This window comes from Manis javanica, chromosome 4 (genome assembly GCF_040802235.1).
Source record: "Manis javanica isolate MJ-LG chromosome 4, MJ_LKY, whole genome shotgun sequence".
NCBI lineage: Eukaryota > Metazoa > Chordata > Mammalia > Pholidota > Manidae > Manis > Manis javanica.
The window spans coordinates 71,617,304-71,643,066 of NC_133159.1; the positions used below are offsets into that span (position 1 = coordinate 71,617,304).

The 25,763-nt window shown below is 39.5% G+C and overlaps 1 protein-coding gene across 2 annotated transcripts in view; it reads left to right on the plus strand.

The window, feature by feature from the left end:
* DNAI3 (dynein axonemal intermediate chain 3) overlaps window positions 1-25,763 on the plus strand; it is a 91,011-nt gene that overhangs the window by 58,009 nt on the left and 7,239 nt on the right. For both annotated transcript variants that reach the window (XM_073234219.1, XM_073234218.1), the window contains exons 17-18: window positions 17,465-17,595; window positions 21,103-21,166. In XM_073234219.1, the coding sequence (XP_073090320.1) occupies window positions 17,465-17,595; window positions 21,103-21,166 (195 nt within the window). The remainder of the gene's footprint in view (window positions 1-17,464; window positions 17,596-21,102; window positions 21,167-25,763) is intronic.

The window sequence follows — 25,763 nt, forward strand, 5'->3', positions numbered from 1 at the left end:
ATAACTAAACTACTAGAATAATTAGCAACTGAAGTATTTTCCAAACATTTGCTTTATTAAAAGGATTTCCATTTGTAAATGGCCTCATGTTTCATAGATAGGACATCTATGAAAAACATTACATATTTGATACCCTGCTTGGGCAAAATTCACTTTGAAGTACTGTTTCTCACACATACAACCCAAGACCTCATGCCAAAATAAAAATGGAATCACTAAATTTTTATAGATATTTTCAAAGTAATATTAAAACATTGTATGTCTTTTATGTATTTGGGCCTGCTTCATTCCAGAGGGAATCAATTTAAGATCAATCTAAGATCCTCCTCTTGGCAACAATTAATTGAATTCCAGCCATGGGTCAGGGACTGTGCTAATATTGCACATGCTTTCATTCATTTAACAGATATTTATGAAGTGTTTATTTCATGCTAGGCCGTGGGGGTACAGCTGTGAGTAAAACAAATGCTAATGAGCAGAGCAGTCCTGCAAGCTGGGAATTTTCATTACCATTCTATAAACAAGAAAACAAGACCTAGAGAGGTTAATGCAACTTGTAAAAAAAATAACTTATTAAATACCCTAGTCTTATTTTTTAACCTAATAAAAACAAATAATCATGAGGATGTTACTACTATTACCCAGTATATAATAAGGCTACCACTCTATCTTTTAAAGTGTGTTTTATCCATTACTCACTTTTAACATTATTGAGGTATAATTGACACAATAAAATGCACGTTGAAGTGTTCAATTTGACATGTTTTGACATATTAAATACCCATGAAACCATTCCTGTACTCAGGGGAGCATGTACCTCGCTCCCAGAACTTCACTCATACAGAGATTCCCTTTATAATCCTCCTCTGGCACGTCCTCCACCTCCATCCCCAGGCTATCACTGATTTGCATTCTGTCACTATCAGTTTGCATTTTCTATAATTTTTTTTTTTTGAGAGGGCATGTCTCATGTTTATTGATCAAATGGTTGTTAACAACAATAAAATTCTGTATAGGGGGGTCAATGCTCAATGCACAATCATTAATCCATCTCAAGCCTAATTCTTGTCAGTCTCCAATCTTCTGAAGCATAACGAACAAGTTCTCACATGGTGAACGAATTCTTACATAGTGAATAAGTTCTTACATGGTGAACAGTACAAGGGCAGTCATCACAGAAACTTTCGGTTTTGATCACACATTATGAACTATAAACAGTCAGGTCAAATATGAATATTCGTTTGATTTTTATACTTGATTTATATGTGGATCCCACATTTCTCCCTTATTATTATTACTATTATTATTTTTAATAAAATGCTGAAGTGGAAGGTAGATGCGAGATAAAGTTAGAAAACATAGTTTAGTGTTGTAAGAGAGCAATTGTAGATGATCAGGTGTGTGCCTGTAGACTATGTGCTAATCCGAGCTAGACAAGGGCAATAAAACATCCACGGATGCAGAAGCTTTCTCTCAAAACAGGGGGGGTGAGGTTCTAAGCTTCACCACTGTTGTTCCCCGATTTCTCACCTGATGGCCTCCTGCGACTGTGCCTGTTTTAGGTTGTTCCTCCCTTGAGGAATCTTACCCGTCTCTGGCTAACCAGTCATCTTCCGGGGCCATACAGGGAAATGTAAAGTTGGTAAGTGAGAGAGAAGCCATATTGTTTGAAAAGGTTAGCTTTTTACTTCTTTGCAGATTTATGCCCTGTGGCTTCTATGCCCAGCACTTGTCTCGAGTTATCTTTACCACCTGGAGGAATTATGATACTCGGTAAATTCGATATGAGGCACGAATTCTATTTAAGGGTTGTAATTAGGAAGGAAGAAGAAAAGCTGTAGAGGTAGCAGATGGAAGAAAACATGGGAGGATTGATTATTTCTTTGACATATCTTCTTGTAGAGTACCTTAAGCATGTATAGGTTTTAAACTACTAACTAACTTGCGCACACATATTAACATAATAGGAATATGGTAACATAAACAAAGCAAATCTATAATTACCAGCCATCTCCAGTGAAGCCAAGAAAACCATTTAGGCACCCTGGGCATTTGTGAAAATTTGTCTATGATATGATGGATATTGTCCAACTGTACTTGAACAGTCTGAGAGAAATAAGACAAATTAAAGCAACCCATTTCTGGGATCTGTTCACATCCCATATGTTCTTTTAACTGTAGATAGTCTATAGTCGTAAGATTTTGGAGTGCTACAACTTGCACCCCTCCCAACTCCTGGTTGAGTTCCAACAGTACAGATCTGGTCAAATTCGTTGTCTCACTGTATGCACATGCCAGCCTAGACATCTCCCTCCTCATTCCTATGGCAAATCCAGGAAATGGTGGGGTGGACGCAGCCACACGGCAGCATCGCCCGGATCCCTGTGGAGGCTTTTTGATGATCATCCCCCGGCACGTGTCCCCCAGAGAGTGCTGATGCTGGAAGCTACTCCTCATATCGTATCTTAGTTCATTTTCTGGGTAGCCAAGCTAGGCCTTGATCTTCTGCATAGAAACAAACAGACCCTTTGCCCACACTTTGACATGCCCTCTATACCACTGTGTAGAACTCATTGGAGGTCAGCACACAGGAACTGCTTTTTTTTTTTTTTTATTAACAGAAAGGCATATTATCAGAAAAGAGTACGTCCATAGCTGATCATCTGACACCCTTTAAGTGATCAACATTAAGGATATTTAAAGCATGTGTTAATCTTTGATTTACCAATAGTTTTATCCTATCAAGGAGTAATCCCCCTTTTCTTTCTTTCTTTCTTTTTTTTTTTTAATCTTTAATCTACACTTACATGAAGAATACTATGTTTACTATGCTCTCCCCTATATCAGGTCCCCCCTAAAAACCACATTACGGTTACTGTCCATCAGCATAGCAAAATGTTGTAGAATCACTACTTGTCCTCTCTGTGTTGTATAGCCCTCCCTCCCCTTTCTCCCTCCCCCCCATGCATGCTAATCTTAATATCCCCCTTTTTCTTCCCCCCCTTATCCCTCCCTGCCCACCCATCCTCCCCAGTTCCTTTCCCTTTGGTACCTGTTAGTCCATTTTTGGGTTCTATATTTCTGCTACTGTTTTGTTCCTTCAGTTTTTCCTTTGTTCTTGTACTCCTCAGATGAGTGAAATCATTTGGTATTTCTCTTTCACCGCTTGGCTTATTTCACTGAGCATAATACTCTCCAGCTCCATCCATGTTGCTGCAAATGGTAGGATTTTTCCGCTTCTTATGGCTGAGTAGTATTCCATTGTGTATATGTACCACATCTTCTTTATCCATTCATCTACCGATGGACATTTAGGTTGCTTCCAATTCTTGGCTATTGTAAATAGTGCTGCGATAAACATAGGGGTGCATCTGTCTTTCTCAAACTTGATTGCTGCGTTCTTAGGGTAAATTCCTAGGAGTGAAATTCCTGGCTCAAATGGTAAGTCTGTTTTGAGCATTTTGATGAACCTCCATACTGCTTTCCACAATGGTTGAACTAATTTACATTTCCACCAGCAGTGTAGGAGGGTTCCCCTTTCTCCACAGCCTCGCCAACATTTGTTGTTGTTTGTCTTTTGGATGGCAGCTATCCTTACTGGTGTGAGGTGATACCTCATTGTAGTTTTAATTTGCATTTCTCTGACAATTAGCGATGTGGAGCATCTTTTCATGTGTCTCTTGGCCATCTGTATTTCTTTTTTAGAGAACTGTCTGTTCAGTTCCTCTGCCCATTTTTTAATTGGGTTATTTGTTTTTTGTTTGTTGAGGCATGTGAGCTCTTTATATATTCTGGACGTCAAGCCTTTATCGGATCTGTCATTTTCAAATATATTCTCCCATACTGTAGGGTTCCTTTTTGTTCTATTGATGGTGTCTTTCGCTGTACAGAAGCTTTTCAGCTTAATGTAGTCCCACTTGCTCATTTTTGCTGTTGTTTTCCTTGCCCGGGGAGATATGTTCAAGAAGAGGTCACTCATGTTTATGTCTAAGAGTTTTTTGCCTATGTTTTTTTCCATGAGTTTAATGGTTTCATGACTTACATTCAGGTCTTTGATCCATTTTGAGTTTACCTTTGTATATGGGGTTAGACAATGGTCCAGTTTCATTCTCCTACATGTAGCTGTCCAGTTTTGCCAGCACCATCTGTTGAAGAGACTGTCATTTTGCCATTGTATGTCCATGGCTCCTTTATCAAATATTAATTGACCATATATGTTTGGGTTAATTTCTGGAGTCTCTAATCTGTTCCACTGGTCTGTGGCTCTGTTCTTGTGCCAGTACCAGATTGTCTTGATTACTAAGGCTTTGTAGTAGAGCTTGAAGTTGGGGAGTGAGATCCCCCCTACTTTATTCTTCTTTTTCAGGATTGCTTTGGCTATTCGGGGTCTTTGGTGTTTCCATATGAATTTTTGAGTTATTTGTTCCAATTCATTGAAGAATGTTGCTGGTAATTTGAGAGTGATTGCATCAAATCTGTATATTGCTTTGGGCAGGATGGCCATTTTGACAATATTAATTCTTCCTAGCCATGAGCATGGGATGAGTTTCCATTTATTAGTGTCCCCTTTAATTTCTCTTAAGAGTGACTTGTAGTTTTCAGAGTATAAGTCTTTCACTTCTTTGGTTAGGTTTATTCCTAGGTATTTTATTCTTTTTGATGCAATGGTGAATGGAATTGTTTTCCTGATTTCTCTTTCTATTGGTTCATTGTTAGTGTATAGGAAAGCTACAGATTTCTGTGTGTTAATTTTGTATCCTGCAACTTTGCTGTATTCTGATATCAGTTCTAGTAGTTTTGGAGTGGAGTCTTTAGGGTTTTTTATGTACAGTATCATATCATCTGCAAATAGTGGCAGCTTAACTTCTTCTTTACCAATCTGGATTCCTTGTATTTCTTTGTTTTGTCTGATTGCCGTGGCTAGGACCTCCAGCACGATGTTGAATAACAGTGGGGAGAGTGGGCATCCCTGTCTGGTTCCCGATCTCAGAGGAAATGCTTTCAGCTTCTTGCTGTTCAGTATAATGCTGGCTGTGGGTTTATCATATATGGCCTTTATTATGTTGAGGTACTTGCCGTCTATTCCCATTTTGCTGAGAGTTTTTATTATGAATGGATGTTGAATTTTGTCAAATGCTTTTTCAGCATCTATGGAGATGATCATGTGGTTTTTGTCTTTCTTTTTGTTGGTGTGGTGTCGAATGTTGTACCATCCTTGCATCCCTGGGATGAATCCCACTTGGTCATGGTGTATGATCCTTTTGATATACTGTTGAATTCTGTTTGCTAATATTTTATTGAGTATTTTTGCATCTACATTCATCAGGGATATTGGTCTGTAATTTTCTTTTTTGGTGGGGTCTCTGCCTGGTTTTGGTATTAGGGTGATGTTGGCTTCATAGAATGAGTTTGGGAGTACTCCCTCTTCTTCTATTTTTTGGAACACTTTAGGGAGAATGGGTATTATATCTTCTCTTGTGTTTCTGATAAAATTCTGAGGTAAATCCGTCCGGCCCCGCAGTTTTGTTCTTGGGTAGTTTTTTGATTACCGTTTCAATTTCTTTGCTCGTAATTGGTTTGTTTAACTTTTGTGTTTCTTCCTTGGTCAGTCTTGGGAGGTTGTATTTTTCTAGGAAATTGTCCATTTCTTCTAGTTTTTCCAGCTTGTTGGCATATAGGTTTTCATAGTACTCTTTAATAATTCTTTTTATTTCTGTGGAGTTTGTCATGATTTTTCCATTCTCATTTCTGATTATGTTGATTTGTGTTGATTCTCTTTTTCTCTTAATAAGTTTGACTAGAGGCTTATCTATTTTGTTTATTTTCTCAAAGAACCAGCTCTTGGTTTCATTGATTTTTGCTATTGTTTTCTTCTTCTCAATTTTGTTTATTTCTTCTCTGATCTTTATTATGTCCCTCCTTCTGCTGACTTTAGGCCTCATTTGTTCTTCTTTTTCTGGTTTCAAGAATTGTGATGTTAGACTATTCATTTGGGATTGTTTTTCCTTCTTCAAGTGTGCCTGGATTACTATATACTTTCCTCTTAAGACTGCTTTCGCTGCGTCCCACAGAAGTTGGGGCTTTGTGTTGTTGTTGTCATTTGTTTCTATATATTCCTTGATCTCTATTTTGATTTGTTCATTGATCCATTGATTATTTAGAAGCATGTTGTTAAGCCTCCATGTGTTTGTGAGCCTTTTTGTTTTCTTTGTAGAATTTATTTCTACTTTTATACCTTTGTGGTCTGAAAAATTGGTTGGTAGAATTTCAATATTTTGGAATTTACTGAGGCTCTTTTTGTGAGCTAGTATGTGGTCTATTCTGGAGAATGTTCCATGTGCACTTAAGAAGAATGTATATCCTGTTGCTTTTGGATGTAGAGTTCTGTAGATGTCTGTTAGGTCCATCTGTTCTAGTGTGTTGTTCAGTGCCTCTGTGTCCTTACGTATTTTCTGCCTGGTGGATCTATCCTTTGGGGTGAGTGGTGTGTTGAAGTCTCCTAAAATGAATGCATTGCAGTCTATTTCCCTCTTTAGTTCTGTTAGTATTTGTTTCACAAATTCTGGTGCTCCTGTGTTGGGTGCATATATATTTAGAATGGTTATATCCTCTTGTTGGACTGAGCCCTTTATCATTATGTAGTATCCTTCTTTATCTCTTGTTACTTTCTTTGTTTTGAAGTCTATTTGGTCTGATATTAGTACTGAAACCCCTGCTTTCTTCTCACTGTTGTTTGCCTGAAATAAGTTTTTCCATCCCTTTACTTTTAGTCTGTGCTTGTCTTTGGATTTGAGGTGAGTTTCTTGTAAACAGCATATAGATGGGTCTTGCTTTTTTATCCATTCTATTATTCTGTGTCATTTGGTGCATTAAGTCCATTTACATTTAGGGTGACTATTAACAGATATGTACTTATTGCCATTGCAGGCATTAGATTCGTGGTTACCAAAGGTTCAAGGTTAGCTTCTTTAGTATCTTACTGCCTAACTTAGCTCGCTTATTGAGCTGTTATATACACTGTCTGGAGATTCTTTTCTTCTGTCCCTTCTTATTCCTCCTCCTCCATTCTTCATATGTTGTGTGTTTTGTTCTGTGCTCTTTTTAGGAGTACTCCCATCTAGAGCAGTCCCTGTAGGATGCCCTGTAGAGGTGGTTTGTGGGAAGCAAATTCCCTCAGCTTTTGCTTGTGTGGAAATTGTTTAATCCCGCCATCATATTTAAATGATAATCGTGCTGGATACAGTATCCTTGTTTCAAGGCCCTTCTGTTTCATTGCATTAAATATATCATGCCATTCTCTTCTGGCCTGTAGGGTTTCTATCGAGAAGTCTGATGTTAGCCTGATGGGTTTTCCTTTATAGGTGACCTTTTTCTCTCTAGCTGCCTTTAAAACTCTTTCCTTGTCCTTGATCCTTGCCATTTTAATTATTATGTGTCTTGGTGTTGTCTTCCTTGGATCCTTTCTATTGGGGGTTCTGTGTATTTCTGTGGTCTGTTCGATTATTTCCTCCCCCAATTTGGGGAAGTTTTCAGCAATTATTTCTTCAAAGAGACTTTCTATCCCTTTTCCTCTTTCTTCTTCTTCTGGTACCCCTATAATACCAATATTATTCCTTTTGGATTGGTCACATAGTTCTCTTAGTGTTGTTTCATTCCTGGAGATCCTTTTATCTCTCTCTATGTCACCTTCTATACATTCCTGTTCTCTGGTTTCTATTCCTTCAATGGCCTCTTGCATCTTATCCATTCTGCTTATAAATCCTTCCAGGGATTGTTTCACTTCTGTGATCTCCTTCCTGACATCTGTGATCTCCCTCCGGATTTCATCCCATTGCTCTTGCATTTTTCTCTGCATCTCATCCCGTTGCTCTTGCATTTTTCTCTGCATCTCTGTCAGCATGTTCATGATTTTTATTTTGAATTCTTTTTCAGGAGGACTGGTTAGATCTGTCTCCTTCTCAGGTGTTGTCTCTGTGATCTTTGTCTGCCTGTAGTTTTGCCTTTTCATGGTGATAGAGATAGTTTGCAGAGCTGGTATGAGTGACCGCTGGAAGAGCTTTCCTTCTTGTTGGTTTGTGGCCTTCCTCTCCTGGGAGAATAGCAACTTCTAGTGGCCTATGCTTGGCAGCTGCGCACAGACAGGACTTCTGCTACCTGCCCGTGTGCAATGGAGTTTATCTCCGCTGTAGCTGTGGGCGTGGCCTGGCTGGGGATGCTCCTCCAAAATGGTGGAGCCCCGTTGGAGGGGGAGTGGCCAGGAGACTATTTATCTTCGTAAGGGGCCTCTGTGCTCCCTGTTGCCCAGGGGGTTAGAGTGCGCAGAGATCCCCAGATTCTGGTCCCCTGGTCTAAGTCTCCTGGCCTGCCCCTTTAAGACTTCCAAAAAGCACTCTCCAAACCAAAACAACAACAGCAACAACGAAAGAGGGGGAAAAAAAAATGGAAAAAACACGCGATTTTCTTTGTCCTCAGGTGCCGGTCCCAGGCACCCACTCACCGGTCCTGCTGCCCTGCCTCCCTAGCACCAGGGTCCCTGTCCCTTCGCGGCTTCCAATAAGCACCTGCCAAAAAAAAAAAAAGGGGGGGAAACGCGTGATATTGTTTGTCTTCAGGCGCCGGTTGCAGGCACCCACCCACCAGCCCTGCTGCCCTGCCTCCCTAGCACTGGGGTCCCTGTCCCCGTAAGGCCTCCAAAAAGCACTAGCCAAAAAGAAAAAAAAAGGGAGAAATGCATGATTTTCTTTGTCTGCCAGGCACTCGCCCACCCGTCTTGCTGCCCTGCCTCCCTTGTATTGGGGTCCCCATCCCTCTAAGGCTTCCAAAAAGCACTCGCCAAAAAAAAAGGGAAAAACACTATTTTTTTTGTCCTCAGGCACCAGTCCCAGGCACCCGCTCACCGGTCCTGCCGCCCCACCTCCCTGGCATTGGGGTCCCTGTCCCTTTAAGGCTTCCAAAAAGCACTCGCCAAAAAAAAGGGAAAAAAAAGGGAAAAATGCGCAATATTCTTTGTCCTCAGGCGCCAGCCCCAGGCACCCGCCCACCGGTCCCGCCGCCCTGCCTCCCTAGTATTGGGAAAAACGTGCAATTTTCTTTGTCCTCAGGCGCCGGTCTCAGGCACCCACTCACCAGTCTTGCTGCCCTGTTTCCCTGGTATTGGGGTCCCTGTCCCTTTAAGGCTTCCAAAAAGCACTCGCCAAAAAGAAAAAAAAAGGGAAAAACGTGCGATTTTCCCTGTCCCCAGGCACTGGTCTCAGGCACCCGCTCACCGGTCCTGCTGCCCTGCCTCCCTAGTACTGGGAAAAATGCGCAATTTTCTTTGTCCTCAGGTGCCCGTCTCAGGCACCCACTCACCGGTCTTGCTGCCTTGTTTCACTGGTATTGGGGTCCCTGTCCCTTTAAGGCTTCAAAAAAGCACTTGCCAAAAAAGAAAAAAAGAAACAAACCACTCCGGTTTTTTTCCACCTGCCGGGAGCCAGGGGGAGGGGCGCTCAGATCCCGCCGGGCCGGGGCTTGTATCTTACCCCCTTCATGAGGCGCTGGGTTCTTGCAGGTGTGGATGTGGTCTGGATGTTGTCCTGTGTCCTCTGGTCTCTATTTTAGGAAGGGTTTTCTTTGTTATATTTTCATAGATCTATGTGGTTTTGGGAGGAGATTTCCACTGCTCTATTTACGCCGCCATCTTGGCTCCACCCTCCTGCATTTCCTAGAATTTTATGAGAATCATACATCCTTTTTTTTTTGTCTGGCTTCTTTCAATCAGCATTATTTTGGGCTTCAACTATGTTGCTGTGTATAGCAATAATTCATTCCTTGTTATGCCAGAGCAGTATTTCATTGTACGGATATACCTCAGATGTTTATCTTCTCACCCGTTGAAGGCTATTTGGATTGCTTTCAGCTTAGGGCTATTGCAAATAAAGCTTCTGTTAACAGTCATATACAAGTCTTTGTACAGACATGTCCTTTGATTTGCTGGTGTAAATATCTAGGAATGGAATGATTAGATCATATGACAGGTGTTTGACTTTCTAAGAAACTGATGAAGTGTTTTCCAAATTGGTTGTACCATTTTACATTCCAACCAGCAGTGTATGAGAGTTTCAGTTTTTCCACATCTCATGAACAGTCATTATGGTTAGTCTTTTTACTTTAACAACTCTGACATATGGGTGTGATGCCTCATTTGCATTTATCTGATGATGAAAGACATTGAGCATATTTTCATGTACTTATTTGCTGTCTGTATGTCTTCTTTGGTGAAGTGTCCAATTATTTTGTCCAATTTTTAGTTGTGCTATTTGTTTTCTTATTATTGAGCTTTGAGAGTTATTAATATATTCTGCCTACTTGTCTTTTATCAGATGTATAATTTGCAAATATTTTCTCCCAGTCTGTGATTTACTCTCTGTTAAGGTACTGTGTTATTCTCGTAACACTGTCTTTGGAAAAACATGAGTTTTTAATTTTGAGGAAGTCCAATTTATCAATTTGTTTTCTTGTGAATCATGATTTTGTTGTGAATTTAAGAAATCCTTGCCTGACTTTGGGTTATTTTTTTTTCTAGGAGTTCCATAGTTTCATAATAAGCTTATGATTCTTATAGAGTTAATTTTTGTTTATGCACAACTTATGGATCAGAGTTGTTTTGTGCATGGTGTCCAAGCACCATTTGTTGAAAACACTATCCTCTTTCCACTGGATTGATTTTGCATCTTTGTCAAAAATCACTTGTCCAAATACCTGTAAGTCTATTTCTGAACTTTCTATTCTGTTCCACTGATCATGCGAAACAGAATACATGTGTCTGTCTTTCCACCAATACCACACTGTCTTATTTTAGTTTCATAATTAGTCTTGAAATTAGATAGTGCTAGTCCTTCAACTTTTTTCTTTTCCAAAGTAGTTTTTGACCATTCTAGGTTTCTTTGGATTTTCATGTGAATTTCATGAGTTTGTTGCATAGAATCCTGCTGTGACTTCGACTGGAATTGTGTTGAATCTATAAATCAATATTATAAGAATCAGCATCTGCAATTTTGAGTCTTTCAACCTGTAAGTATCGTGTATCTTTCCACTTATCTAAGCTATTAATTTCTCAATGAAGTTTTATAGTTTCCAGTGTACAGGTCTTTTATCTCTTTTGACAAATTTATCTCTATGTCATATTTTGATGCTTGTGTAAATGATACTTTCAGTTTTTTAATTTCTGATTATCTGTTGCCAGTGTATAAAAATACAATTGATTTCTGCATATTGATTTTGTATCCTAGAATCTTGCTAAGATCACATTACTTAGACTGGCATATTTATAGATTTATTGGTTTTTCTATATAAATCATAATGCCTTCTGCCAGAAAGGACAGTTTTACTTCTTTTCTGATCTGCACAATATTTTTCTTACCCAAGCACTGGCTGGAACCTCCAGAATGTCATATAGAAATGGTGAGAGAGGACAACCTTATTTTGATCCAGATCTTAGGGAAAAGGCATTCAGTGTTTCACCATTAAGTTCAGTGTTACCTGTAAGGTTTTCATAGAACCCTTTATCGGATTGAAAAAATTTATCTTCTATACACAAATCACTCTTGGATTTTGTCAAAAGCTTTTTCTGCATCTTTTGAGATGATCATATGCTTTTTTTTCTTTGTAAGCTTATTAATATGATGAACCACTTTGACTAATTTTTGAATGTTAAATGATTCCTGCAGTCGTGGGATTACCCTCACTTGCTTGTGATGTAGTATACTTTTACTACATTGTTGGCTTCAGTTTGCTAAAATTTTGTTAAGAATTTTTTCATCTATGTTCATAAGGGACATCAGTCTATAGGTTTTATTCTTCACAATGTCTTTGGTTTTGATGATTCTGACCTCAAAGAATGAATTGGGAAGAATGTCCTTTTTTGTTCCCATTTTTCTGGAAAAGTTTATTTAGAATCAGCATTATTTCTGCTACATGTTTGGTAGAATTCATCAGATGAGCCATCTAGGTATGGATTTTTCTTTCACTTGCTCTTTGTATTATTCTTTTGTTTTCTATTTTATTGACTTGTGCTCTAATCTTTATTATTTACATTCTTCCATTTACGTTGGAATTAATTTGCTCTTCTTTTAGCTTCTTAAGGTGAAAGCTGAGGTTACTGACTGGAGATCTTTTCTAATATAGGTGTTTAGTGCTATAATTTTCCCCGTAAGTACAGCTTTGCAGCATCCCACACGTTTTTATATATCATGTGGTCATTTTTATTCAGTTCAACATACTTTCTAAATTCTCGGGATTTCTTCTTATGCTCATGGGTTACTTAGAAGTGTGTTGTTTAGTTTACAAATTGTTGGGATTTTCCGGAGATCTTTCTATTACTGATATCTAAGTTAATACCATTGTAATCAGGGAACATATTTTATAAGACTTGTATGACCGTACTTGGTCTATCTTAGGAAGTGTGCCATGTTCACTTTAAGAGACGGTGTATCTGCTGTGGCTGGATGGAATGGTCCACCAATGTCAACAGATCAGTTTGGCTGACAGTATTCTTTAAATTTTCTATATCCTTTTTGATTTTCAGTCTCCTTGTTCTATTAATTGTTGAGAGAGCAGCATTGAAATCTTTGACCAGAATTGTGAATTTGTCTATTTCTTCTTGTAGTTCTCATTTTTGCTTCATGTATTTTGAAGCTCTACTACTAGATACATAAGTATTTAGGATTGTTATGTCCTCTTAATGAATTGGTAATATCCCTTACTCTAAAATAAACTCTGTCTAATGTTACTATAGCCATCCAGTTTTCTTTTGGTTCACATTCATGTAGTATATTTTTTCATGCTTTTACTTTTAACCTATTCATGTCTTTTGTTTCTGTTTGACATGCATTTCTTGTGGGTCTTGTTTCTTTTTTTAGTCCAGTATGATAATCTGTCTTTTACTTGGGACATTTAGAGCTTCTGCATTTACTATGATTTTTAATATGGTTAGATTTAAAACTGTCATCTCTTTTTTCTCTCATCTTTCAGGGATCAATGTCCTCTGTGGTCTGATGTCAGTGTCTTGAAAAATATTACTCCATACATTTTGCCTATTTTTTAGGTTGTTTTAGGTGAGAGAGCTTAAGTCAAACCCCAGGTGCTTCATCTGGGCCAAAAGCAGAATTCTCTCTAAAGTGTTTTAATAAAACTTCGTTATTAGATAGGACTACATCTTCTTTTTTTTATAACAAGTGAATCTAAACTTTATTGTTCTTCAAGTGAGTGTAGTTTCCATTGATCCTTCATTTCTTTATAAGTATCAGACTCCTAGCCTACCTCTTTCTGAAGACTGCCTGAAATATGCTACCATTTCATATTAAGGAGACTTTCCTTTTTCCTTAAAGAATATTATATTTCATTTTAGAATAGGCACAGTTAAAAATTAAAACCAAGGAGTAGCTGCATAAAGCTAAATGTGGTCAAAAGCATTGCTTAGAAATATTGTGATCCTTTAATTTTTTAAAGCATAATTTTTATGCTGTTATCTGTATACTTATGTATCTATGTTTATTTAAAACATTTATTAAATTCTTGCAAAGTGCCAGGGTCTGAGGATACAGCTGTGAAAAGGCAAGTCTTTGCTTTTATAAGGCTTATATTCTGGGGAGATTGACACTAAAAAAGTAACAAATATATACCTGCATCCATCTGTTTGTTTAAAATGAAAAATCTTGAAGCATGCACCAAATGTTATCAAACAGAAATACTCCACATCAAATGAATATTTTCTTTCCAGGCCAGGTCATTTTGTGGATGTTTCTTAGAGAAAGGCGTGTTTAGCCAAATGAGTTTGTAGAGGGAATGGACACATTTTTAGATCCTCAGCTGAGACTATAGCTGGTCATGTCCCTCTGTGTATGTTCAGAAGGCTATGTTGCAGGCAATACCACAAGGCCTGGAGAGAATTAAATTTCATTTGCTTAATCCCATGGATTTTGCTAACATATGCCTCTTAATCCTCAAGGCAGTTACTATGTCAATGTCCTCTTGTGTATGGCTAGCTCGTAGGACTTTGAGATCTAACTGTGGTGTTTTGGACCTCCTTTGGACACACTGCCAGACGTAGACATGTTGACCAGAGTACACTTATACGTTTCTTGACCACATTTTGCTTATTGAACCTCTCTTTGGTTCTCTGTCACAAGGCCATAGTGTCTGGTACTCTGTTGCCATCTAGTGGCCACAGGCCACTCGCCCTATGCCTGCCGAGTTGGATCCATAAAAGTCAATGCCCTTCTAAGCACAGTTGACCCTTGAACACCTGGGGGTTAGGGGCACTGACCACCACCGCACAGAAATTCACATGTAACTTTTGAGTCTCCCAAAATTTAACCACTAAGAGACTACCATTGGTCGGAAGCCTTACTGATAACATAGACAGTTGTTTAACATGTATTTTGTATATTATATGTATTATATATTGTGTTCTTACAATAAAATTGGCTAGAGAAAAGAAAATGGTTTTTCAAATTGTGACAAATCTCCAAAAGCTTTTCCAATATTTTTTGTGAAAAAAAAAACTGTGTACAAGTGGACACACACAGTTCAAAGTCATGTTTAGAAGTCAACTGTAGTCCTTTTAAGAAGTTGTATATTTATTCTAATGAGGAAGCCTTTGCTCTAAATTGTTTTGGAATCCCTCTTCTGGAATTGCCTTCACAGCCTCTGTTAATTCTAAGTAATATGACAGAGTAATTAACGATGTGGATTTGGAGTTGATGCTCTGGGTTTAGGTCCCAATGCCACAATTTATTATTTGACCAGGTCAAATTATTTTACCTCTCTGTGCCTTACTTTTTTTTTTTCCACTTGTTTGAAAAGAGAGATGATGATAAGGGGACTAACTAGTAAAGGTAACTACCTCATAGAGTATTGTGAGTATATAATGAGATAATGCATGTAAAGAGCTAAGAAGAGCCTATTGTCAACCCACAAATGTTGGCTGCCGTGCATGAGACATTGGGCAAGCTACCTGATCTCTCTGAGTCTCAGTTTACTCATCATTGAAGGGCAACTGACACTTCACCAACTCAGGAGTTATTGTAAGGACTGAATGAAATGGTTCATATAGGACATACAGTTTAGAGCCTGGCAAGTAGCAAGCATTTAATAAATATGAACTGCCATTATTACTATCCCTGGTGACAGAAAATCCATGGCCTCTGAGGATGACATTGAATTGAGTAAATACCCAAATTATTCCAGGCAAGTCTGAATCAACACAGCTGATGATAACATTTTTCTCTGGTCTCATCCTCTTTGACGCGACCACCTTAGACACTATCCATGAAGCCCCTTTTCTTGGAGCTCCTAGCTTCCTTGGCTTCTGTTTTCTTCTATGAACTTCTTCAATTCCTCTCCCCTGTCCTCTCTCCTGTCTCCTTCATGCTGCTGCCCCCTCGTCATGAATGTACCTCAAACTCTTAACTTTAGCTGTGTACTTCCCCTGTTAACATTCTCCCTTTGGTAACCTGGTTTACTTTCTTACATCTGTTGAGAATCCTCCCCTCCCCTCCCCTCATGCCTTCTCCTAGATTTGAACCTTGTCTTTTCCCTTATAATCAATGTATACAGAACAGAATCTCTAATTTGAGTCACCCCTTACTGTCACCTCAGGTCCACAGGTCCAGTCTCTCACTCAGGATAATTAGGTCTTCCTTGCAATCCCCAATTTGCCTCTTCCTTAGCATTACTAGTACCAAGCCCTGGATCAGGCTCTTGGCTGCCCTTGTTTGACCAGAGGACCCCAAACTTTTCTATTTTTCACCCTCTCAGGAAAAACTTTTGAGCACATATCCCCAATGAACATGTATTATTTACAAATTATATATATGTCTATACTACTAATATATTTATATACATTATTTTTTAAAAGAAAAACAGATGTAGAGATGAGTGAAGAATTTTAAATAAACATTTTAAAGACTTTATGTATTAAAGAGATACAAATACCTTTTTACTCTTTGTAAATGTATTATGTATACATTTTATTATGAATAATACATTTTATTAAGAACAATGTGATAGACTACCTAATTATTTCTGAAATGTTGATTGCCATTTTGTAATACAGCTATTTAAAGGTCTGTTTTCATATTTGGCTTACTTTGTTATTTGTTTTTAATGTCTTACCTAAGGGGAAAAGAGAGTCCTCAAAATATGTAGATCCCAAAGCAAGGAAGTGTTGGTTAACTAAATCATGATAATTATTTTTTACTTTTGTCCAGAATTATGTTAAAGTTTTTTGAAAGTGCAATATGTATTTTTAGTATACATGAAGTTTTCTTCCCCTATTTTAGTTTTCATCTGTATGTCTGTTTTCCTATGGGTGATATAACCCAGGGGATGTATTGATGAGATGTGGTGAGGAGAGTTTGTAGGCCTATATTTCAATGCCATCTTTCCAGAGATTTAATATCACATTTAAAAAATAACTAATAAGTGACATGGGAAAATGCCCAAGTGTATCTTTAAAAGAATAGAAAAGCAGGAAATAAAGTTAAATATCTAATTAAAAGAATCTGTTTATATACACATTCACAAAAAAGGAAATAGAGGTAAATATACCAATATTTTAATAGCGGTTATTTCTGGAAGACGTAATAATGAATGCTTTTTGTTATTTTCCTCATGCTTTTCCCTCTATTGATTTTAGATCCTAAGGAGACATTTGAATTAAAACAAGATGACATCAGATGTTTTTAAAAAGAAAGAAGTTCCAGATGATGTTTGAATTTCAGCTCCCAGATTAGCTAATGCTCTTACTGTTTGCATGTGTAGTTATAGTTATCATATCATACAATCATTGACGTTCATAAATAATAAACCAAAGCTAATCAGAAAAACATTAAATTATATCCTATATTCTGTGCTTATTCCAAACAAGTAATACATTTTGAATGTTTTTTTTTAGAAGTTAAAGAAATTTTGACACTTAACCGGCCCATCTTTAATTATTTGAAATGTTTCCATATGATGACAAATGAATAAAAATGACATGAGTTTTTGATTAGAAAGTTTTAATAAGAGAAAAATCAAGGGTGATATAACCCAAAGGATGTATTTTGTATCCATTTTTTACTGTAAATAATTCTGAAATGAGGTAGATATGTGGAAGTGATTTTCAAACTGTGTGCCATGAAACCTTTTAGAGACCCTGAAAAAGTAGTCAGAGGTCTCCCCCTTCCTACCCAGGAAGCTTTTAAGCACAGCAATGCAGCTTTGATTGATTTTATATGCAAGGGGTCCTGCATAAGCTTTGGTTTGAAAAAAGCATTTCACTGCTAAATTAGAAGTCCCAAAATGCTTGGACTTATGCCCATCATATTGGGGAAGGAATGGGGCAGATGTGTGTGTCAAGGGACAGAGAATACAATTTAATTTTATTTTAAAAGATATTTCACCATAATGCTGTGTTCCTCTCTCCATATGCCTCTGAAAGATAAAGTGTTATCTCAGAGCAAAGCCATAAAGGCAGAAGAAATAAACCCATACCAGAATCTGGAAGGTGGGTTGGTCAATCATCTCAAGCCAATAGAGGATTTCTGCACAAAGTTCTTTGTGGGAACAGAGGTGAGGTGGACTTATCTGCTTTTAAAATTTATACTTTTAATTACATTGAAATATTTGACTGTAACCCCTATTGTACATGTTTGCTTTATGGATGCTTATAATATTTATACCTTTTTCATATTTTAATATGCTTATTTGTATTTAAAATGTTTAATCTCAGTGTTTCATAGATTCATATTTAAATGTACCTGAAGAAATGTGGAAAAATCTATAAAATTAGTTAAGACTATTTTTACTAATAATTTATTGATCAACCTGCAAATATTTATCAAATGTCCACATCATATGGAAGAATTCATGTTGAGTGTGAGAGATTTACTAAGGAAATACATTGTTTTGTTAGGCCAGCATAATCTAGTAAGAAAGACTGTGAAAACGTCACTCAATTCAGAAGATAAATAACAACTGGACATAATGTAAAAGCTTCCGTTTTCTTAACAGCTACTATAATAAGCAACACAAGCTCCCATTATTGGACATTTTTTATATAGTGGAGTCTGTGCCAGCTAATTTTCAAATTACATCTCATTTAATCCAAATAATCCTGTAAGGGTTGTATTATTATTCTCATTTTAGAGATGAAAAAATGAAGCTCAGAATCTTATCTGTAGTCGTAAAGAGGCAGGGAGATGCCCTTTTCATTCATGAAATACGTGAATTTTCTCCCAGACCATAGTACCACGGGAAGACGCGGCAGATGAGTCTCACCAGAATGCAGTTCACAATCACAGTCAGTACTCCATGGTGGCTAGTCAATTCCACTAATTCTCAAGAATGTACTGCCTGCCCACAGAGCTCGGCCCCAGGTCAGAGCTGACTCCGGAGCAGTGTCCCTGTCCCCAGGACACTCACTGCCTAGTTAAGGAGCATCATGTTGATGACATGATCCCAAGGCCACAGGGACAGGACAGAGGAGGTTGGGGAAGGTGACCGTGAACTGGTGGGACATTGCGAGCAGCTGAAAGATCAGGGTGAGAGTCCAATTCCCAGCAGAAGCAACAGGCTGAACAGTATTTTGTATTTGGTAAGTCCGGGATTTGTCTGGAGGTAGTGGTATAGTTTGGTGCAAGATGCAATGCTGTACCTCGCATACTAGGTTAATGTCCAACCAAGGGCTTTTCTGCCTTGTCAGGTACTGTGAATTTCATTTGGTAAGCAACAGGGGCACTACCAAATAAATACATGTTTTATAACTTGTGCTTTACAACAACTCTGGAAAAATATTTTACAATTTACCATATTAACTGTTTTTAAGTGTACTAGATACATTCGTGTTGCTAAACAGCTATCTCCACCATCCATCTCCAAAACTTTCTAATCATCCCAAACTGAAATTCCATACCCCTTAAAACAATAACTTACCATTCCCTCCTGCCCTCAGCCCATGCAACCACTATTCTACTTTTTGTCTCTGTGAATTGACTCTTCTAGGTACCTCCTGTAAGGGCAATCATAGAATATTTGTGTACACACCAAAGTTTCTACAGAGGAATGACAACTGTAGAAAGATGAAAACCAAAAGATCTTAGAACAGATATAAAACACCCTTTGCTTAAACTCCTGACTCAATCAAACATGGATAAAATCCAAACCCGTCACACCATGGCCTATAAGATTTTGAATAATTTGGCTCCTTCCTATCTCTCCACCCCAGTCTGCACCAATCTCCCTCCCTCTCTCCAGCTGCTCTGAGTTTTCTCTCATTCTTCTTTCACATCACACTCTTTCCTGTCTTTCGAGCTCCTGCCCTGCTTAGAATTAGCTTCACCCATCCTTCTGCAGACGTTTATTGAGCATTTAATATATACCTGGCACTGTTCTTGGCCTAGGGAATATGGCAGTGAATAAAACAAAGTGCCCTGCCCTCATGGGTGGACATTCCAGTGGAATGCTCTTCTATCAGCCCTTCCCGTGGCTGGTCTGGCTTCCCTGGATAGAGAGATAAGGGAGGCCTCTCTGGGGCTCAGGATGGCTAGTGCAGGGCAGAAGAGGAAGGGAGTGAAGCCCTGGAGGCAGAGAAGCCAGGCAGGTGGTGATTTCAGGGGCACCAAAAATGCACAAATGAAGAGGGCCTGAGCAGTGAGGCTGAGAATGTCAGCATGGGAGGAGGGCGTGGAATTCTCAGACGTGAATGGGGAAGGATGTGAAGGTTTTCAGCTAGGTGGCAGATGATATAATGGACACTTCACCCTTACTTATTAACCTGGTTCAAACTAATCCTCTTTGATATGGTTCAATTTCAATGTTCCACACACCAGCTGTGAGACCTAGTAGGTATTAGTAACTCTCTTACAGGACTTTGGTGAGAGCTGAGGTCACATACACAAAGCTCCTAACAACTCTGGCAAACACTGGGTGCTCAATAATTGGTTGCTATGAGGGTGATGTGTCACAGGCAACACACTAGACCTGTACCCTAGACATGTACTGATCTGTCTGTTCCCTTAGACCTGAAGACCACGGGTGGAAGGGGTGCTGATCCTCTGACTCTGATTTTCCAACACTGAACACAGTCCTTGTTTGTTCAATGAATTGGCATGAATGAAACAAAGCACAGATGAATGAATGAGTAGGCCCTGGCCCCAGTGAGCTTATTCTCCACTTTGCACGAATCAAATATTTTTCCATCTCCCTTCCCTTAGCAACGTATCCCAATTCATCCCCTCATCTGAGTCCTTGTAACCTCTCTTTTTACATAACCTTCTCTGTGTTTTCCTGTTACTATACAATGAAAAAAAAAGTTAGAATTAGGAGACAACTGGGTGACCTTGAGTAAGTCACTTAACCTTTCTGAGCCTCAGTGTTTGCATCTATAAGATGGCACCATGGGACTACACTGTTTCTCTAAACCTTTCCCAGCTCTCTCATTCACTGGTTCTGTTTGTCCTTCCCATTTGTGTGGCTCTGTCTGTTTCTCCTTTACACCAGGTCTTTCTGCCTTTCCCTCTCCCTAAAATGGCCGTAAGTGGAACTAGAACATGTATTACTTGTTCTGTTATTTGAATGGAACTTTGTGTTTCCTGTTCACAACTTTAAGAAGGAATAAGTACCACATTATGAATTCATATCCCCTCTTTCTTATTCCACAAATATTGACTATGTACTGACTGTAACATGCTGAGAACAAATCACCAAGGAAATAAAACCAGACCCCTCCCCACCTGGAGCTTTCAGTCCATCAAGATAATTTCCCACTTATCATCAAGATAACAAAAGCTTTGGAAACCCAGCAGTTGGAACTTGTGTACAAAGATTATCTCCATAATTGTCTATGTTCTCCACATCACTGTATGTAGAGAAAAACTCAGCAAACTCATGTTTTTGTTCAATATAAAATCGAGTCATCAGACTGAGCCTCCTTCCCCTGCCTGTCCCCTGACCGAATTGTCATTTGGTTAACATATCGCTTTGTGTCTGTTATGCTTACAGTTAGTCCTCCCGCATGAACATAAAGTCTTTTGTCTCTTAAGTCATCATTGTACCATAAGGAACCTGTATTCTTTTTAGGAAGGTGAAGTGATATACACAGATTGGAAAGTGGAAAGAGACCCTGAAACTGGCCGATTTATGAGTAAGTTTCTCCGATTGCTCTTTTATGAATAACCTGTGCCTTTTCCACAAGGTGCTGAGTGACCTTGGCCTCGCTAACGGGAGGAGGGCACCTAACGTGCTGACTGTACACCTATTGGTCTCAGCAAGGGCCGCAGACGAGCACGCCGGCTGCCACCTGAGAGCTTGTTAGAAGTACGGATCTTAGATCCTACCCCAGGTTTACTCAATCTCAATGTGGACTTTTAATAAGATTCACCAGGTCATTTGTTTTCACCCTAAAATTTGAGGAGCACTGATCTAATGATACTTAAATGACTGAGGCACTTGGACAAGTAATTAAAAATTAGCAATGTCAATTCAATAATTGAACAACCTGGTAGCTCATCTATGTGGGAAATATTAGTCAATGTGAATTTATAAACTAAATTTACAATGCTCTTGAAGACATCAGGACAGGATGGAGAAGTGGCTGCAGGACCTTCCCCTGGGTTAGGACTTGTGGTGTCCACGTGTTCCCCTGCTCCCAGGGCCCGGGCTCTGGGCCGCCAAGCAGAGGTCTGAGGGTCACACCCAGTTTGGCAGGAATCACAGTCAGGAGTCTGGGCACCCACACATGCCCAGCTCTTTGTGTTTAGTAGGCTCAGAGCCTTGGCATTCACTACAGTTACAAGTACTCACTTTCAAGTTTTGAATTTTATCATGGCATGAAAATACAGTTGAGCTATATTTCAAAGTGTGGAATAATCATGAACAAAGGAAGAGGCAGCTGCTGAGATGATCAGAACACCACGGAGCCGAGAGGTGAGGCAGCCAGCCTAGGCTTGCAGAGAGGATCTGGCCAATCCTGTGGGTGGGTGGTTGGGACAAGGGGACATGTGAGTGACTAATGGGTCAGAAGTCAGAGCCAAGCCTGCAGGGAACAACTGCTGAGGCTCCAGTCTTCACCTCGAACTTCACTCCCTCATTTCTATCTATGGAGACTGGTTCTGTAGAGTAAAGTCTACCGTAGGCCTGGGAAGGTTTCCTTTGTCAGCCGTGCCACCAGGATAGCCACTTTTATCTAGAGACCAAAGCACTCCTGCTTTTACATAGTATCCCCCTGTTGAGGAACCCAACATTAAGTGTGTTATGTTTAGAATGGGCCACTAAAGGGGGATTAGATGTGACACAAGGAAGGGTCAAGTGCATGCAGAACTGAAACCTATTTTTACTTTTCAGTCCCAATTCCATGAACTCAAAATCATGTGCCGGATACAGTAAACTATATTCAACTTCTTAAGGCTTATTCATGTCCCAATTCATTCAACAGTTCATGGATGTTAGTTGTACACTTGCTGCACACCAGGCACTCTATATGACATGGCAGCAGTCCCCACCACACCCCTGGGACACAAGCCTGGTGGCCTGACTTGGTTATGCACAGAGGCCCACAGTTCCTCTTGGTGTGAGAGGTTTCCTTGGGGCCCCATCTCCCCCTGGAGCCATCTTCCTTAACTACTTTTTGCAGGGGCCTCATGACAAGCAGGTTTATTTATTTATTTTAAATGGGTTTCATTCCATTTATAACATAACCAATACCAATAAAGTTAAGAACCAAGAGCTTTGTTTAATTCTCACTGATGTTTATTTTTTCTTTCTTCCTTACTTTTGCCCCTCACTAAATCATTATTAAGAACCTACTATATAAAGATGACCAAGATATTACCCTCAAAAGGAGTTCCATGACCTGTGCAGAGAGTCAGACAAACAAACAAATGGCACTGTGATGCTGTTATTAACTGCTACGGCTGGAAGCAGACACGAAGTGATGTGGAATCCTAGAGAGGACCTGACTCTCCTGGGCTGTTAAGACAAGGTCTCACTAAAGAGAGATACAGTTGAGCTGGGTCTTGATTGCAATTTTCCAGATGAAGAAAGACATTCTGGGTAGAAGGGTTAAAAAAATGCAAAAAACACAGAAACCCAAAGGAATGGTGACGATTAGGAAACAGGGAGGTCTCCTGGTCAAAGCCTAGCAATGGAGAGGGCAAGAGCAGCCCTAGAGGTGCCAGGAGGGACATCTGGGTCCAGGTAGGCAGAGCCTGGAGTGCCCTACTAAGCTTTGGACCCTATCCCAGTGCCACCAGTATAATCAGAAAATCCTGTCAGAAAAGCAGGTCTGAATTAATTTACTAGTGAGATATGTCATGGAAGTCTGATAACCAATTGCAGTAGTCCATAGAGAGATGGTGAGGACTAAAGTGTAGGCATGGTAACAGGATATATAACAGGAAATATGAGAGAGAGACTTAGGGGTCAACATGCCAGGACTTTGTGACCAATGGGTTGTGGATGGTCAGCAACAAGGTGAGTTGCTTTTGATTCCTTTGCATTTAGTTCATTTTTTTAATGGGAAATAATTTAACCACCAATTTAAAAGATACTTTAAGATCATCATAATACTTTAATACTTCAAAATCATCAGTCAAGTATTGTTTAACATGGAAAGCCAAACGACATTGTTATTCCCACTGAATAATGGCTGAAGTTCAGGGCCAGTCAATGTGTACATGCACTGAACTTTGAATTGCACGCCCTAATTACTCCGGGAACTGGCTGTGTTTTCCTTGGGAGCTACCAGCCCAATGTCTTTCATAAACACCACGGACATTTCCTGAGTTAAGATGAGGCAATTACTGGGACCCGGTCCCTCTTGATCTGCTGGAAACCCCATGGTCTTACCTCAAACGCACAACAAGGCAGGAAGGACAATTTCCTCTCCTAAGAAACTTTTGAAAGATGGATTTCCCTGACTGAGTTAAGTGTGATAAAGAAGGCCAAATCAAACAAACTTTCCAATGAAATGAAGGCTGAATAATGGCAGTTGACAAAATCATTTCATGTACTCTACCCACAAATCGGCTCATGTCCTGTGCAAGGCACTCTTGCAAGCACTCTCCATAGATTAGCTCTTTAATCCTCACAGCGACCCCGTGGGGTAGCGGCCAGCACTGTAGGGTTTCAACGTGGGCAGTCTGGGCTCTTAACCACATCACCATACTGAATCCTGCTTCAGATAAAGCCTCTGGAAACTACGTTTTTGCCTATTACAACTTTCTTATAACACCCTGGCCTGAGGGCTCTGGCACTCCACTTAATAACTAAAGGACAGCTCCATTCATCGATGAAGTGCACTAAGGTCTTCATTGGACAAAAGGAAGGAAAAACTATTATGGGCTGAGAACCCCTAAGATATTATTTTAAAGCACAGCTCCTGATGACTGTCGATATTGCTCTTGGTAATCATTACGTTTTGCAGAGGGCTTCTGACTCCAGGGCGGCACTGCTCTACGGTGAGGTGGAGCCTAGGGACACGCTGCTAACAGAGCAAAGGCTGTGAGAAACAGGAGGAGCAACAAGAAAGATGCTGATTTGCAGGGATCTCCTGCCTTCCCTAGAATTTTCCAGATCACTTCAAGTGGGCCCTGAAAGTATGTCTTCTGTGCTGTCTTCAAGATGGGGCTTTGGTTAGAGAAAACTTGGTCTTTTTTTTAATCCAGAAAGGCTGCACTTAAATTATTTTGTTTATTTTTAGTTTATAAGCTTTTTCAAATGATTTTAATTGTGGTAAGATAAATATAAAATGACATTTGCCATCTTAACCATTTTTAAGTGTATAGTTCGGTAGTATTAAATACACTCACTTGCTGTACAACCAACATCCAGTACTCTTTCTATCTTGCAAAACTGAAACTCTACCCACCTTGAATACTAGCCCCTCTGTCCTCTATGCCACCAGCAACCACCATTCTGCTTTCTGTCTCTATGGATGTGACTACTGTGGGCAGCACATGTAAGTGAAATCATAGTACCTGTCTTTTCCCTTAACATATCTTCAAGGTTCATCAATGTTGTAGCATATGTCAGAAATTCCTTCCTGTGGAAGGATGAATAATGTTCCATTGAGCGTATAGACCACATTTTGCTTATCCCTTTATCCACTGATAGACATGTAGGTTGCTTCTACTTTTTGGTTATTGCAAATTATGTTGCTATGAGCTGGGGTGGACAAATATCTCTTTGAAACTCTACTTTATGAATTTTTTGCAAGATTTAGTAGCTCTTTTTTTTTTTGCTTAATGTCCCACAGGTGTCCTGAAGAAAACAAAAATGCAGCCTTCACATAGCTATTAGTACAATGAGATTCAGAATAAGTTCATAATTTTGCTATGAAGTCGCCAGACACTGTAGTTTGGCCAGTTGGGTGCCTATTCTTACGGCCATCCCTGGGGCTTGGGCAAGGAGTGGGGAGAAGGCAGTTCTGCACTCAGGCCTGGGAAAGAGGAACCCAAACAATGACTGGGTAGACAGATGAGGGGAGGAGGAGGACACTCAGGTCTAGGACAGAGATTAAAGGGAACTCTTAACACCCAGACCTGCCCTCTAGACTTCCCAGCTGCAATAATGGAAATTCCATGCAACCTGGCTGTCATTCTCAGCACTTCATCTCTCTCACCCACCCCGTTTGAGCCATCTCTAAGTCTTGTCAATTATAGCTCACAAATATTTATCGATTACCCACTCTTCTCCATTGCACCTTCATCCAAGCCACCATCCTTTCTCACCAGAACTGCTGC